This window comes from Malurus melanocephalus, unplaced genomic scaffold, assembly GCF_030028575.1.
Source record: "Malurus melanocephalus ecotype Western Australia unplaced genomic scaffold, MMel_1.1 scaffold_252, whole genome shotgun sequence".
Classification (NCBI taxonomy): Eukaryota; Metazoa; Chordata; class Aves; order Passeriformes; family Maluridae; genus Malurus; species Malurus melanocephalus.
Genome location: NW_026623484.1, coordinates 540,899 through 555,709, shown reverse-complemented (window position 1 = coordinate 555,709; position 14,811 = coordinate 540,899). Strand labels below are relative to the sequence as shown.

The following is a 14,811-nucleotide window of genomic DNA, read 5'->3' as shown; positions in this document are numbered from 1 at the left end:
AGAGGCAACTGTGAGCTGCTGTGTAGATCTAACTAAGGTAAAAGCTGGCTGGGTGAGTGAGTACAGGTTTTGTGTGAAGTCTGAGCTGAGCTTTTTAACTCAGTGAAAGCAAGAGCAGTGTGATACTTAGAACAACAGTAGCTTTTCTGTTTCCAGGTGTTGCCCTTAAAAATTAAGACAGTGGCTGTTATTTGCCTCTGTTATTTTCCTGTTTTAAGCAGTGATGGGATGTAGCCATTTTGAATGTGTCATRCAAATAGAAATGCTATCATCTCTTTCCTCTCAGTGGGGTGGCACGTCTTAATTTCAAGTTGGGATTTAAGATGTGTGAAAGCCAGTGGTTAAAGTGRCATAGGACAAAGTAGAGTGCATGATTCACAATCCCCTTTCTCCCTGAAATGTTGCCAGAATGGTTCTTCCTTCCCTCCTTTACTGCAACCACCATCAGATGTGGTCTCACCTGTTTGTTGTCTGCAATTTGTTTCTCAGGCTCTTCATTGATGGTGACCGTATGATGGACCCAGCTGTGAGGGAGCACTTACAGCTTGACTCCACCCTGGAGCCTGAGTTTAAAATCCAGGTGATGCCCTATGGCTCCATCCTGTCGGAGCTGCAGGCTGTTGGTGCAGGCCTGTCACCCAAGGAGAAAGTGTGGCTCAGTGACAAAGCCAGCTAYGCTCTGACTGAGGCCATTCCCAAGGTCAGTGGCCCTTGCAAGGGAAAATACTTTTCTCTTCTCTGCTCCTTGTGGTTAGGAAGGGTGTTAATGAGGGCAGCTGGCCTCAGTTTCCCCTCTGCAAAGCCCCATGCAGGCTGGAGCTTGTGCAGAAGGGATCCAGCTATGCTGAGGTATCAAGGGGTTGTTAATCCTGGGGTTGCTCCTGCTGGAGCTGCCCTTCCAACTTGCTAAGCTGATTTATCCAAAGAGTTGTCAGCTTAAGATAAAACAAGTACAGTGAGAGAGGGGAGGGAAGAGGCAGCAGGGTAAACTCAGGTCATTCTGCCCACAGGCAGAGCATCAGCCTCATGTGGACGAGCAGCAAGAGCTGGAAACTTGCAGAAATTGAAGCAGGAAAGTTGAGCAGGACTTCTGGGAGGGTGCATTTGGCTTGGTCTGAGTGTCTGAAGGTGGTTGCTCTTATTTCAGTGGCTTGAGGATAACAGGCAATATGTGATGTCTCGTACTGCAGGCAGGAGGGACAGTATGACAGAGTTGTAGCAAGGTGCCTTGTGAGGGCACAGATAACCTGCAGGCACTGGTTGTCCATGCAGAGTGCCTCTGCTGAGGGACAGTGGTAGCATCAGAATAATTTCTGCATATCAATACATGCTGTATCTTGCTACTGTTTTGAACTTGGCTGTCTGGGACTCCCACAGTCCACTTAATATTCCATTAGCCATTAAAGAAGATACCTGGGGAAGGACATAGCAACTATGGACAAATAAGCTGGTTTCCATGCATCCTTGTGTACATCTCTTATTTGCTAGAGGTCACATTCTCTAAAATATCATCCAGTTTACAGTGATGTCTAGTAACTAACAGATAYTGTGAGTAAGTATACATTTTTTGTCCCTGTCCAGGGTTAAATCTTCAGATACCACCAATACATTTCTAGGCCTCCTCATACAAAATACTGAGAGCATAGTGTCTATAGGGCATGCAGGATAAATGTTCGACTTCAAAGTAGAAAGCCCCTTGCTGTAGTTGTAGTCAATGGTCTGTCCCCAGGTTGGTAAAGTTGCTGTAGTGATTTGTGTAGTGTGTCCTATGGAGAAGTACAGAAGGTCTGACCTAGATAAAGGAATATAATGAGTTAGAGTGACATTATTTACCCCGTGAGCACTGGAAGTTTTGGCTGATGGTGAGTCATTGCACTGCTGCATGCCCTCTGTATGCACTGGGCAGATCCCTGCCTTGAGGAGCTCTGTGCAATAAAATGCAGGCAAGGAGGACTGAAATATCTTGATTAAAAGCCACTTAGRGAGTCACTGAAAGAGCCAGAGTTTTTCTGGTTCCACTCTGGCTCTGCACCACTTCACACCAGCTGAGCAAAAGTCCATCTACTGTCTGTCTCCATCAGAGCCAAATATTGACCCTGGCAAAAATCCATTCATTATTAAACACAGATCTGCAAACTCTTTATAGATTTGTTTACAGCAAACACTGTTTAGATTTGTTACATATATATGTAAATATACTTTTCACAGAAGATTAGTAGTACTTACCAGTATCTATGAAAGGCAAGCCAACCTAAGAATCTGTCTGATAAACAGACTTTTCTGACTTTCTTGTGACTTCTTCTGTAATTTAGGTTCTGCATAATGTAGTGTAAATGTTTTTCTGTTTTTAAGAATTTGGAAATAGTAAGCCTGTAGGATTTGTGTGAAATTAGTGTTTGCAGAGGGTCTACCAGACCCTTCCTTAAATTTGAATAATACTTATTTTGTGTGTTGATGGATTTAAAATAGGAAACAGCATGTTGTAYGGGCTGTGCTTGTGTAGGTGATCATCCCATCTCCTGATACGTAATGAGTAGAGCGGAGATCTGTGGGGCAAAGGACTTGGTTCTTCTTCCTTCTGATGCCAAGTGTGATGAGACTTGGGCAAGTCAYCTCAGCTGGTGAATTGCTGAAGATGTGCTCAGAGCCAGCCAAGAATTGCTGCTAATCTAAGGACAGCTGGTGTTTGAGGAAGTGTGCAGTGGTAAGGGATCAGTTACTRGTTCTTAATGCAGGGTCACCCCATCCAGGCACAGGAAAGCTTTGTCTCAAACCACTGATGTAAGCTCCTTTCAGAATTGGCAGCATGTAAAGCTGASCTTTGCAAAGGCCTTTCATGTTTCTTGGGGCCTCGATGTGTTTGTCAGAGCTGCTGATCATTAATGGTGGTGATGCTCAGTGCTTGGTACCTGGGCTGGGAGCCCTTTGCTCCGTGCTGCTTGAGGGTGACTGTCAGGTAACAAGTCAAGATGGCTTTTAGGTCTGTTTCTACAGCCTAAGTTCCGCTGTAGTGACTAGGATTAGTGTTTCCCTTGATCTCTGGGCCTCCAGTGTACATTAACAACAGGAAACTTATGTCCCAAACACTGATACAGATGTATGGTATTTAGGATATCCAGGTCTTCACCCTGCTTCATGACAAGCTGTTGTTTAGTTCTTTGGATTTTCCTGTTGCTGTTCTTCCTTCAGTCAGGGACTCTTTCTCCTCTCTGTTGCCCAGTGCACTTAGCTGACTGCTGGCAACTGGCAACTCACAGTGATGAAGGTTGAGAGAGGCTGCCAAAGTACAAATTGTGGCCAGGCTGGGTTATTAAATCTGTAGGATTATGTAGTCTGACTAATCCACAAGTAATCCCTGTCCTTCTGCTGCAGGCTTACCGATACCTCACCCCATATACCCCCATCTGCATTGCAAAAGCTGTGAAGAATGCAGCGGAAACAGAAGGCATGAGAAGAGCACATGTAAGTGAAGCCTTGAGTGTCTCCTTGCACATGGCAACAGGTCTGCATTACCTTTAGGTGAAGAAACAACATTTTCCTTTCCCTTTCAATGTTTTGGATAAAAAGCAAATAAGAGTTTGGATGGCAGGAYAAAAAAGGTTTTCTGTCAGACATCTACTGCTGTTGAACCAGGTTTTTTGCTTRTTTTGCATTCCCCTGAAGAACAACATTTGCAATACTGTGAGGAAACAGCCTTGCTCTGTGGGAAGGCCATGCAGACTTGAGAAGTGTTGTTTGGAGTGTGGGCCCTTAAAGGGATGTTCTTTCCCCTTTGCTAGTTCTGTTGTCTTTGTCAGTGGAGTCTTCAAATTGTTATCACTTGAATAAACACAGCCTAAAGAACACAGAGAAATTCTTCAACACATGGTGCAAAACGCAGGCCAAGATGTTCAGAAGCAGCCAGTGTCCTCAAAGCACTCTTTTAGTCTTGTCATCATGACACTGGAAATGAGGTTGATTTCCCAGGAAGCTTCATATTTTCAAGCAAAGCAGCTGCCTGTGAAACAGGTTCATGGTGGGGCTGAACTTTCCCCTTGTTTATTTCCTGTTAGTTTTCAAGCAGCAGTTTTCACAACAAGAGAAATGTGCCARTTGAAGCAGGGCTGGCAGTTTTGGGCTTGTCCCATATTTTGTACAGCTTCTTGGGAACCAGTAKTTTCTATTTCAATGCTTTTCTTTCCCTATTAGTTAAGGGGAAATAAAAGTAGTTGTACTGAGAAGAGGCACTTTGTCACCTGCCACCTGAGGACAAAACTGTGCCTTCCTCTTGTACCCATCTCCTGCTGCAAGCATGTAGAAAAAAAGGAAACAAAAACAGGAGTCATAAGGCAAGAGAGCCAGAAGCTGTGTGACAGAGACTGTGTGGTGGCCATGTGCCCAAAGGACRTGTTCCCCTGTCACATCACCAGATGTGTCTTGTGGTTGCCTTCTGCAATCTGAAATGCAAGATCTTAGGTGTCAAAATAAAATAGTCTTGAAAGTAATTTGTGGGGTAAAGCCAATACTTTACACAGTAAGATATATCCYAGCAGTAAACCTTTATAAATGTTCATTTAATGCTCCAGATACGTTTCCAGTGCTTATATTAATTACAGGATGAAAATACCACTTGGTCACCTCAATTTGTGTTTCTGAAACTCACAGTTCAGTTTTTTCTGCATCAAAACTTTATACTGAGGCTTGATAATTCTTTCTTCTCAATTTCCTTTTCTTGTGYCTATTTTACCATAGATTAAAGATGCTGTTGCCCTGTGTGAGCTCTTTAACTGGCTGGAAAAGGAGGTATTGTATATTTTTTTTAATTTGGAGATTATATTGCTGTGTAAAATTCTTCATTGACAKAAAATTCTTGCTAGTCTTTATAGTGCCTTTGCTAAAAGTTGGAAACAGTTGGGGGTTTATCTGGTGGTTTGGAGGTTTTTTTGAGTGGATTTCAATCATGCTTTCATCCAAGGCTGAATGGATTTTTTTGAAAACATCCTCCCATTCATTTTACACAGACCAAAGCTATAACAAGTGAGAAATTACCTTAACAGGCTTAATGTAGTGTTAATTCTTTCTTGTGTTGGTTTGGTAGTTTAAATCATGAAATAATATTCAGCTTCATACAATGCTTTGAAATTATTCTCATGATAATCAGTGTTGTCTGGCAGTATGAACAAATTTGGCATTTATGAATGGGAGATGCYGTGAAAAAGGGATAAAAACAAATTACTTGTGTATTCACTGGGTTAGAAGTACACAGTGGAGGTGCAGAGTGCCAAGTGTTACACAGCAATTTACTAAGCTGTGCTAGTGCATGTCTGAGTCTATTGACTTTATTTATGGAGAAGGCTTGATGACTTCCAGAAGGTGCCTTTTTACATGTCTGAGTACCTCATGAAGTCAGCCTCAGGGGTTATGAAGCCTAGCTCTTGCCCTGCTTCGCCTGTTTTCCAGTCCAGGGGAAGTTGTGTCACAGGTTTGAGTTTTATCAAATGCCTAAAGTAATATTTAACACACTTTTTTTTTCTGCAACTATTTCCATTCTTGATTTAAAAGCATAAAATTTCTAATACATGGGCAGCTGAAGAGAGCTGTTTAAGCTTAGTGTAACCTGTGAAGAGATGTTGCCTTGTGAGATGTTACCTCTGTACARCTCAGTGAAGTTGGTACTGCTCTAACCGCTCCCTAGTCAGAGTTCAGCAATCCTGCTCTGTCTCCACTTCCTGCTTCTCAAATGCCTTGACAATATTGCTGGGTTTGTGTTTGTCATTGCTGAGGAATGAGGACAGAAAACCTGGAAAGAGGCCACTTCTACACTGGGTTTCATAATGCACAAACAAGGCCCAGTGCTTAAGCATAYGTGATTTTCTTTGCTTGTTGCTGTACTAATCCAAGCCATGTCTCYGTCCACCAGGTTCCAAAGGGGACAGTAACAGAAATAATCGCTGCAGACAAAGCAGAGGAGTTCCGCAGGTAAAAAGTAAATCCATTCTGAGGTTTTCTGGGTGGCGTTTTTATCCTTTGGTTTTATTTTATTCTTTAGAAGTGCATCTCACTTGCAGGTATATTTTATCTGAGGACAAACCTTTACTAATGGATTTCTTTGAAAACTTGAAAGAGTTGGGAAGAACTGGGTCTCTTGGGAGATACAAGTCCCGGCCCACTGGATCCTGTCCACTTTCCTTTTGAGATAGCAATGAGGAGTGCTGTAGGTTATGACACTTAAATACAAGACAGTTGCTTTCTTACCACMGAGGAATTGATGTAGGAGTTAGATATCCTCCTCTTCTGAAGGAGAAGGAGCACCATTTGTTTTGAGGGTTACCCCCATGTGCACATCAGCAGTATCTCTAAAATGCCTTTGAGTAGAAAAGTAACAAAGTAGAAGTTGTTTAGCACATCTCTTCCTTAGGTGGTTTGGGTGGTGAATTTTCTTCTTCTGAGGAAAGAGTAGATCTGGAAAATAGGTTTCCCCATGGCTGGGAGAAGAGGGCTTAAAATCGTACATTTCTTCTACCCAAATTTGCTTGTCCAGATGGCTTTCAAGGCCAAGGGGAARGCTGAGATGATGTGAAATTGAATATGGGGCACTCCAGGTGCCCTAGGTGCCTGATGTGCTCCTCTCACTTGTGCTGTAGTGATCACAATCTTTTCTTTCAGTCAGCAGAAAGACTTTGTTGAATTGAGTTTTGCTACCATATCAAGCACAGGTCCAAATGGAGCCATCATTCACTACAAGTAAGARAAACACAGCTTCTCCTTTCATCCTTCAGCAAACATACTTGGAATGAGCTGTCTCTCTTCTTCATGGAGTAACAACAGAGTACTCCAGGGAGATGTTGCTCGCTATCCCTCTTTACTCCACACTTACTAAATAAAGATCTTTCCCTGCTGGCAGCATGCATGTATTGTGACGCTGATCTGCTCAGAGTCATAGAAAAGGGCTATTTCGGGGCTAAAAGTCTGGGAAGGATGATTATGAAGTGCTCTGTTCTGCAACTGTTCTGAAATATATCCAGAAACAGATGTTGAGGGTTTTGCTGGAAGCTGCAAAGCTCTGTACTGTAGTGCTATTTGCTGTATACAAATCCTCTCCTCAGTATGATCCCTGGCTCAGCATGTGTGGGATTTCCATCACTGCCACAAGAAATCAGAGCYGACACATCCAAGCTTGCACTTAATATGGTTTCTGGACTGCAGACGTGGGCTGGAGACCTTAAAACTGTGGAWCAAAAACCTTTGTGTTTAACTGAACAGGCCAGTTCCTGAGACCAACAGAACGCTGTCTGTGAACGAGATCTACCTCCTGGACTCAGGAGCACAGTACAAGTGAGTGGATGAAGGGTGCTGAACTGCTGTGTTTTCTGCTTCTCGTGACCCTTGCAGGGTCAGCTCACAGTTGCCTTGGCAAGGTGGAGTTGTGAGTAGACAGAACAGGGCTGCTGGCTGGCCTTGCTGGAGTAGGAGATACCAAAGTACAGTTCCATCTGAGTCCCATCCCCATTGTGAGGGGAGCTGTGTTTTAGCTGGTGGTGCAAGTTTCTGTCTGTTGCAGCTCTGCACACGTGGCACATTGGTGTTAGAGTTGCCTGCCCTGACTTAGCCTTGGGCTGCCAACTCAGCAGCCTGAACTGCTGCGTGGGGCACCCACCCTGCCAAGATCTGCCCTGTGGGCAGATTTGACTGGTGTTGAGGTCAGAACAAGGTGGGGCAAAGAAGCAGAACAGCATTGCCCTGTGCTGCTCTCTGCCTTTCCAGGGAGACTCAGAGTCCTCCCAGTGGCTTCTTGGGTCTCGTGTATGTTTTTGGAAAGGCGTATCATGTCTGAAAACTCACTCAATGCTGTTTTGACAGTGCCATTCAATGGCCTCAGTTCCTTTACTGTGGAACTCTTGACTCCATGAAAAATGGAAGAAGTGATGTTTTTAACCAGTGTAAATAGATGAGAAGTGGCATGTTCAGGAAGATGCAGGACAAGCCTGGCTGCTCCTTTGAGATGAGCTTTGTCTTTAGAGCTATGTCTTTTTGTTATGTSAGTCAGGAAGAGCTTTGAAAAAGAACCATACAGACATCCTTTGATAAGATTTTTACAAGGAGATCTTTTTTCCTCCCCTCTGATGGCCTAATTAACGATTTCCTTAGTGCCACTATGAAAAGCAGCCCTTTGAATACAATGTAAGCTGGACATCAATGGAACTTACCACAGCATTGTGACAGGGATGCTTTGGTTGTCCCTGCTGAGAAGTTAAACCATGAGTTCTTTGTGACCACGGCCTGTGTGTGCTGGGGAAGAGCACAGGGACAGGAGTGAGTGTTTCAAAGGGAACTCGTTATTTCAAGAGGCATTGTGTTTTTGACAGCRGGCTCAAAATGCTATTTGTAGAAGGAACTTAGACCCATTTCTGACATATTGGATTAACTCCTATCCAAATGTAGGATAATTTGTAGAAATATTAGTACAAGAGAAGCTGAGGATGAAAGGGATACTGTACCCCCTTACACTTCCCTTTTCTGAGCTGATTTGTGCAYAAGTATGTGTTTTTTAGCTGTTAATGAACTGCCTTCCTTACAAATAGGCTAAATTGGGCCTGTTCTCAATGGACAGGTAGCAGTTGCTAAACSTCAAATTACTGTCATTTTAAGAGCAGTTTTGATTCTAATTTGTGAAGAGCTTTAGGATGCTTATTGGTTGAAAGATAACAGTTTGAATTGTAAATCATTATTGYTACATCTGGGGCATTGTGTTCAGGAATTTTTCAGATTAGGAACRGTTACATCATCAGTCTTGTGTAGCACAGAGCAGATGACTTTATCTATTTATGAGCTTGGTTGGTTTGCTGCAGTGTGATTGGGTGTTCTGTGCCTTCTCACTTCAATCTTTCTTTTTTCCCCATCCCTTTGGTTCCTGCATCTTTGTTTGCCTCTGAAGAGATGGTACAACAGATGTGACCAGGACAATGCATTTTGGCACACCATCAGCCTATGAAAAGGTAAGTTGAGATCACAGTGGTTTGTGATCTGATTCTTATTATTAGCAATACTTAAATTAATAATGTGCTCATTGCTCTGTGGTCCAAGTTCTCTATTGAGTTACTATTTATTTACCAGTGTGAGGCAGAATTTGGATAAGGACTGAAAARGAGTCTGTCAGACTTCCAAAATATAAACTGTTTCAGAGAAATCCCACCTTTGTATCTTAAAATGCACGGCTTTCATCTGCAAAATGATGTCTTTCCTCTAAGAAATAAGAAAACCAGCAAACTGAAGATAAATGTTACTGGCTTGTCCAGTATGGGAGCCAGGGGGTTGTGATTTAATGTGAAGCTCAGTGTCTGATGCAAGGTTCCAGTCACATTGTGCCTGGTGTACAATATGAAAAAACCAGTCTCAGACTTACCTGAAAATGTTTGTGTTGGAAATTCAGCAATATAATTTTGTTTATTTTAAATTTCTTTTAAAATTAAAGCTAGTTTCATTATTATAGTTCAATTAGTGACAAAAACATGCTGTAGGGTATGCCCAGGAAGTAAAAGTAGAGCCACAAAGAAAATGAGTCATGTAGGTCAGGTGAATGCTGCTGCTAAACCTGCAATCTGAATTTGTGATGTTCTCTCCATAATAACTGGAGAAGGCYCTTCAGAGTGATTTAAACTCCCCCTGCTCATGGTTTGCTTTTGCATTACCATCCACAGGAGAGCTCGAGCAAGTCTCTCCTTATCCTTCACAATTTGCTACAAATTGCAGCCTTTCTTTCCCTTCCTGGGGCATACAAAGCTTTGCCTTTCCTTACTTATGGCACACACTTCTTTGACAGGAATGCTTCACATATGTTCTGAAGGGWCATATAGCTGTGAGTGCAGCCGTCTTCCCAAATGGAACCAAAGGTGGGTTGGTGAGTTGGAGTGTTTTGCAATCTGAGAACAACGTTTTGGTCGACGGGTCTGGATGTGTTAGGGAGATGTTGATGTAACTGTCTGTTTCCATCACAGCAGTTTGGATTCTGGATTACTGATGCTTTCTCTCTCAGCATCAACCAGTGCTGAAAATTCTGCRTTGGGGGAGTCTGAAGGGTGTTAGAAGTGCTCTGGTTCTAGGGTGATAGTGACTTTCATCAGTCAGTGGCACTCTAACACATCTGTGACCTTTCTGTGYTTGGAGGTTGTCTTTATTCTTTACTAATGGCCCTATCAAAGTGAAAGGTCACTTTCCAGCCTCATGAGGACTGGCTAATTCTCTTCCTGTTGCTTTGAAATCTCTTGTATCAGTGGGAAAATRCGTGGGAAAATGAGACACAAAGGAGCTGCTTTGATTTTGTACMGGAGAAGCTGACATACATCCACCTCTGGTGAATTTGTTGCAGAGTTCCTTCCTCCCTGGCCACACTTTATTCTTTATAGTGATTTCTTCAGTTTGCATTTTTGTATGGGCAAGTTAAAAGCAGCTGTACGTTGCTGTGAGAAACCCAAATTGAAATTGAAGGGTGTCTGAACTTGGATACATGGTGTTCACATACAGGCATCACACATTCTTTGCCCTCTGGTTGAAACTGTATGAAATGAGTGCCAGGTGATAAGCCTGGCTGATTAGTCCACCAAATATAATTGCCAGGTCTCTGATGTTCAGTTTAATTAGTGCAGCTCCTTTTAAGAAAGGTACTGAATTCTCTAGGGGACCTTTAACCATYAGATTCTTTCCTGAAAATGCCAGTGGAGCAAGGAGCAGTGCAATGTTTCTGTTAYGGATCATCTTCTGAAGACCTATGTAATGGGGGAGAGAGGGGCTCTTTAGCTGAGAAAGCTCTTGAATGTCAGAATTGCCAAGTCTGCCCTGTAACTTCTAACSACCCAACAACTTGCTTTCTTTGTTTGTTGGTGGTGGGGCTTTTTAAGGGGGTGGTGGTAGGTTTTTTTTGGAGGGGGMTGGTTTTGCATGTTTTCCACACTTGCACCTTCAGTATGATTGTCAGTGTCTCTGAGGGAGCCTGAYTTGATTAAATCCTCTCTCTGTGTCTGTCTACAGGTCATCTTCTAGATTCCTTTGCCCGCTCTGCCTTGTGGGACTGTGGCTTGGATTACCTGCACGGCACCGGACATGGAGTTGGCTCTTTCCTAAATGTACAYGAGGGTCCTTGTGGCATTAGCTACAAAACCTTTGCAGACGAGCCCTTGGAGGCTGGCATGATTGTCTCTGATGGTATTTGGCACTGATGATTCTCTCTTTTCACTGGGGAGGGCCCAAGCTCTTTAAAAGGCAGAGGGAATAAATGTGGCAATGATGTAAGGGAAAGGCTGGATCAAAATCTCTGGTCCTGTCTGTTTTGCTTGTTTTASTTGTCATTTAGGCTCTCTGGGTAAAGACCCTCACTTTAGCTGTTTGACCTTCCATGAAGCACTTTTACAGTGGGGTGCTGCAGGTCTGCTTCCTGCTCTCTGCAGCACTGGCCTCAGAAGAGCTGTGCTGACCAGCTGGCTCTGCCGTGCTGTGAAGGGACTGGCTGCAGTACAAGGTGGACACCAAGCTTTCAGGAGCTAATCCTGTCTTTGCTATGGGCTATTTGAGGCAGCTGTTAAATCTTTGCATGCCTTACTCTTCCAGTAGTAAATTAACAGCCTGCTGGGCTTTGCTGAGAGACTAACATTYCCTCAGGGCTGCAAAGTCCTGTCAGGGAGTCAGGGGAGCAGTCTCTAAAAGCTTGTTTTGAGGAAGGGGTTACCCACCTGCCTTTCGTGAAGACATTAATATTTTCACATATTCTGGTATTTGAACACATGTATTCTGTGCTCTCTTGACTTTGAAGGAGATTCTGAAGCTTGAGGSCTGTCTGTCTTTTTTCTTCTCTCTTTGAGAACTGCTGTCACCTTGCTCGGGGCTTCTGTGCAGATTTAGTGGAGTCAGAAATTTGTTTGCTTCTGTGGTTGCTTGATGTCAAGATTGCTTAGTGACTTCAGTGGACYAAAGCCATAGAGGGGAAGTTTGGCCGTAGGGAATAAGTACTTGCAGAGAACAGCAATGTGGCTTGGTTAATTACTGTCTGTTTCTGCAGAGCCTGGCTATTATGAAGATGGGTCCTTTGGGATCCGAATAGAAAATGTTGTCCTCGTGATTCCTGCCGAAACCAAGGTGAGACACCAGCTCAGGATGCACCTTTCTCCATGACTTGCTGGTTATAAAATTTAAAGTACTGGAACCTGAGGTGGGACCATGCTGCATGTGGTTGAATCTTGCTCAGGGTTCCTGATCTCCAAAACCCCACACTGTTGAACATTGGTTCTGGGTATCCCTTGTTAATGGGGGCACAGAAGACAAGTTTTGCTTCTGCAGTTTCCATAGGTTGAAATGTGTGTATGAGAGTTGTTTTAAATTATTTTCTGTCTGTAGAAGCAATYTTATTCAGCCCCTTGGAGTCATTGCTGTAGAAGTGATTTGATCTCAATTTGGGATATTCCTCTCTGGTAGAGAGTCCTCAGTGACGGTGGAAACAAAACTACAGAGAGCTTTTGACACTATAGTTGCCRGTCTGGCTGGGTTGTGCTTTTAGAAATGACAGACTAAAAATGATCATAGAGTCTTCAAGCTGAAGTCCTGTACAATTTTGACCTTTAGAAAGGGACCATTGAAAGAAGTAACTAAGGTTTATATTGAGATTCTTTGCTTGAGCTGTAAGAAAAATGTTAGTGTGAGTTGCTACCCTCTCATCTGAATGTTACCTGGGTTGTTCTGTAATGATGCCATAACCAAGGAGTAAGTGTGATCCAGGTGGAGCTGTTGCTAAAATTATACAATCCCTCTGTCTTTCTGCTGCAGTACAATTTCAAAAACAGAGGGAGCCTGACTTTTGAACCCTTAACCCTGGTTCCAATCCAGACGAAAATGATTGACGTTAATTTGCTGACAGAAAAGGAGGTAAGTAAACCAGGTTTGCATTGCCTTCTTTGCACTAGAGCCAGCTTGTTCTGTTCTGTTTGCAGGAACCACTGGCCTCTGTACCATTTCATAGATCCAGAGAGCAATCCTGAGCACTCTGACTTATTTTTAAACTTGATCTACTTTGAAGTGAGGGGATGAACTAAACAAGCTTTTCAGAGGTTCTTCCTGTCTAAGTTATATGATGAAGGCAGTGAGGATCCCACCAATTATGTTGTTTTGGTAGTTCCCTTAACATAATACTTGCAGCTATTATCTCTTCTACTCTTGCCTTAATTTGCTTTTGGCAAATGTCTGTATCATGCTGCCTCCCCAAGGACTGTAGTGATGACTGTCCCATCTTGTCTGTCTCTGATTGTGACAGTCCCATTCAGGCACACCCCATTGCTCAGTAACATAGGAACTCTGAGCAGACTTCTCTGATACCTGCTCAGCAGCATTTATTTCCTGAATAGCTTCACACTCTTAAAGCTTTCTTTTGAAGTCTCCCACTATCTTCTCCATTACATATTTCATCCTGTTTTTCTACCATAYTCCTTATTTTACCTCAGTGCATCCTCCCTTTTGGAATGATAATCCTGTTTTGCATTTCCGTTTGCTGAAGAGGGTTGTTAAGAGTACCAGGATCTGCCCTAGGGTTACCTGTTCAGATCAGTAGGGCAGCTTGTGCCTCAGGAGTGCATTGTCCAGTTACAATTTTCCAAAGCTATTTATTAAAGTCTGCCAAGGTAGCTACTGAGACTTGCTGGAGGCAGTGATTTGCAGAGACTCTACTTGTCAGCTGAATTGACCCTTGGCTCCTCTGAAAACTCASGATGAATTGTTTCAGTTCCTACCCTCATCAAATTTACAAGTCACTTCTGTATTACAGAGATCTATCTGTCTCTTCAGGACAGGATTCGAGCCCAGCCTAACAGCTCAGACCCAAAGAGCACAAGGGCCTACAAATGTTTTTGGCTGTACTTAACTTGTAAGGTCATGAACTCTCTCCTGTGTTTATGCTGAATGTCCTACCCCTCCCTTTCTGCAGTGTAACTGGGTGAACGAGTACCATCAGAAGTGCAGGGAAGTCATTGGAGCAGAGCTGGAGAGGCAAGGCCGGCACGAAGCTCTTCGGTGGCTCCTGCGGGAGACGGAGCCYCTGGCCAGAGTTCAGTAGCACCACCATTGTCTGTGGTGTGTAGAACATCGGGACARCTCCGTGCTCCCATCATCTGCGTCTTCCTGGACCTTGGCACCATGGGGAGAACGTTCTTCAATAAGCATTTGGAAATCAGGAAGGGATTTAATGTAGTGTTTCTTGCCCCACAATGTGTGCGGGTAATGTGGGGCTGAGGAGGGTTACTGTCTGAACAAGTGTTTGGGGGGGAGGGGTTGAGCATAGAAAACAAACAATAAGCACGTTGCCTTCGAAACAGGGGTCTTATTTCAATAATGGTTCTAAGAGGCAATACTGGAATATTTTATACTGTCTGGTTTTTCACTGTGAAAACTCAGTATTTTTGCATACTTGGGTTCCAGTTGCTAAGATGTTACCCACACAGCAGGACTGATTACTGAATAAAAGATTCCAACCCACTGTTTGCTCCATTTGTCTTCTCTTGCAGTCAGTGAGGTGTCAGCTTTGGCAGCTTGAAGAAGGGCAAGAACCTCATCTTTCCCTCCTTATGTGTGCATCCAGCTCAGACAGGGAAGAAATGTGTATAGGACTGCCTGGTGCCAGGCGCTGGGCGGTTACAGAAAGGCTTGGCAGGAGCAGTCAGTTCTGCTTTGTGRCAGGTCCTGGAAGGATGTAGAGACACTTGGCAGAGGTTTGTGTGTGCAGAGCGCCCAGCCCAGTACTTCTGTCTATTGTTACRTCTTACTGAGTGCTTGTATAGCCCGTGGCAGTACAGGATGCGT

At 43.6% G+C, this 14,811-nt stretch overlaps 1 protein-coding gene across 5 annotated transcripts in view; it reads left to right on the top strand.

Moving 5' to 3' along the window:
* Window positions 1-14,487, top strand: part of XPNPEP1 (X-prolyl aminopeptidase 1) — a 52,595-nt gene extending 38,108 nt beyond the window's left edge. For all 5 annotated transcript variants that reach the window (XM_057375556.1, XM_057375553.1, XM_057375554.1 and 2 more), the window contains 12 exons: window positions 490-700; window positions 3,373-3,462; window positions 4,732-4,782; window positions 5,900-5,958; window positions 6,646-6,723; window positions 7,243-7,314; window positions 8,915-8,975; window positions 9,800-9,869; window positions 11,005-11,178; window positions 12,029-12,105; window positions 12,790-12,888; window positions 13,940-14,487. In XM_057375556.1, the coding sequence (XP_057231539.1) occupies window positions 490-700; window positions 3,373-3,462; window positions 4,732-4,782; window positions 5,900-5,958; window positions 6,646-6,723; window positions 7,243-7,314; window positions 8,915-8,975; window positions 9,800-9,869; window positions 11,005-11,178; window positions 12,029-12,105; window positions 12,790-12,888; window positions 13,940-14,068 (1,171 nt within the window). In that variant the 3' untranslated portion in view covers window positions 14,069-14,487. The remainder of the gene's footprint in view (window positions 1-489; window positions 701-3,372; window positions 3,463-4,731; window positions 4,783-5,899; window positions 5,959-6,645; window positions 6,724-7,242; window positions 7,315-8,914; window positions 8,976-9,799; window positions 9,870-11,004; window positions 11,179-12,028; window positions 12,106-12,789; window positions 12,889-13,939) is intronic.
* Window positions 14,488-14,811: the final 324 nt, after the last annotated feature.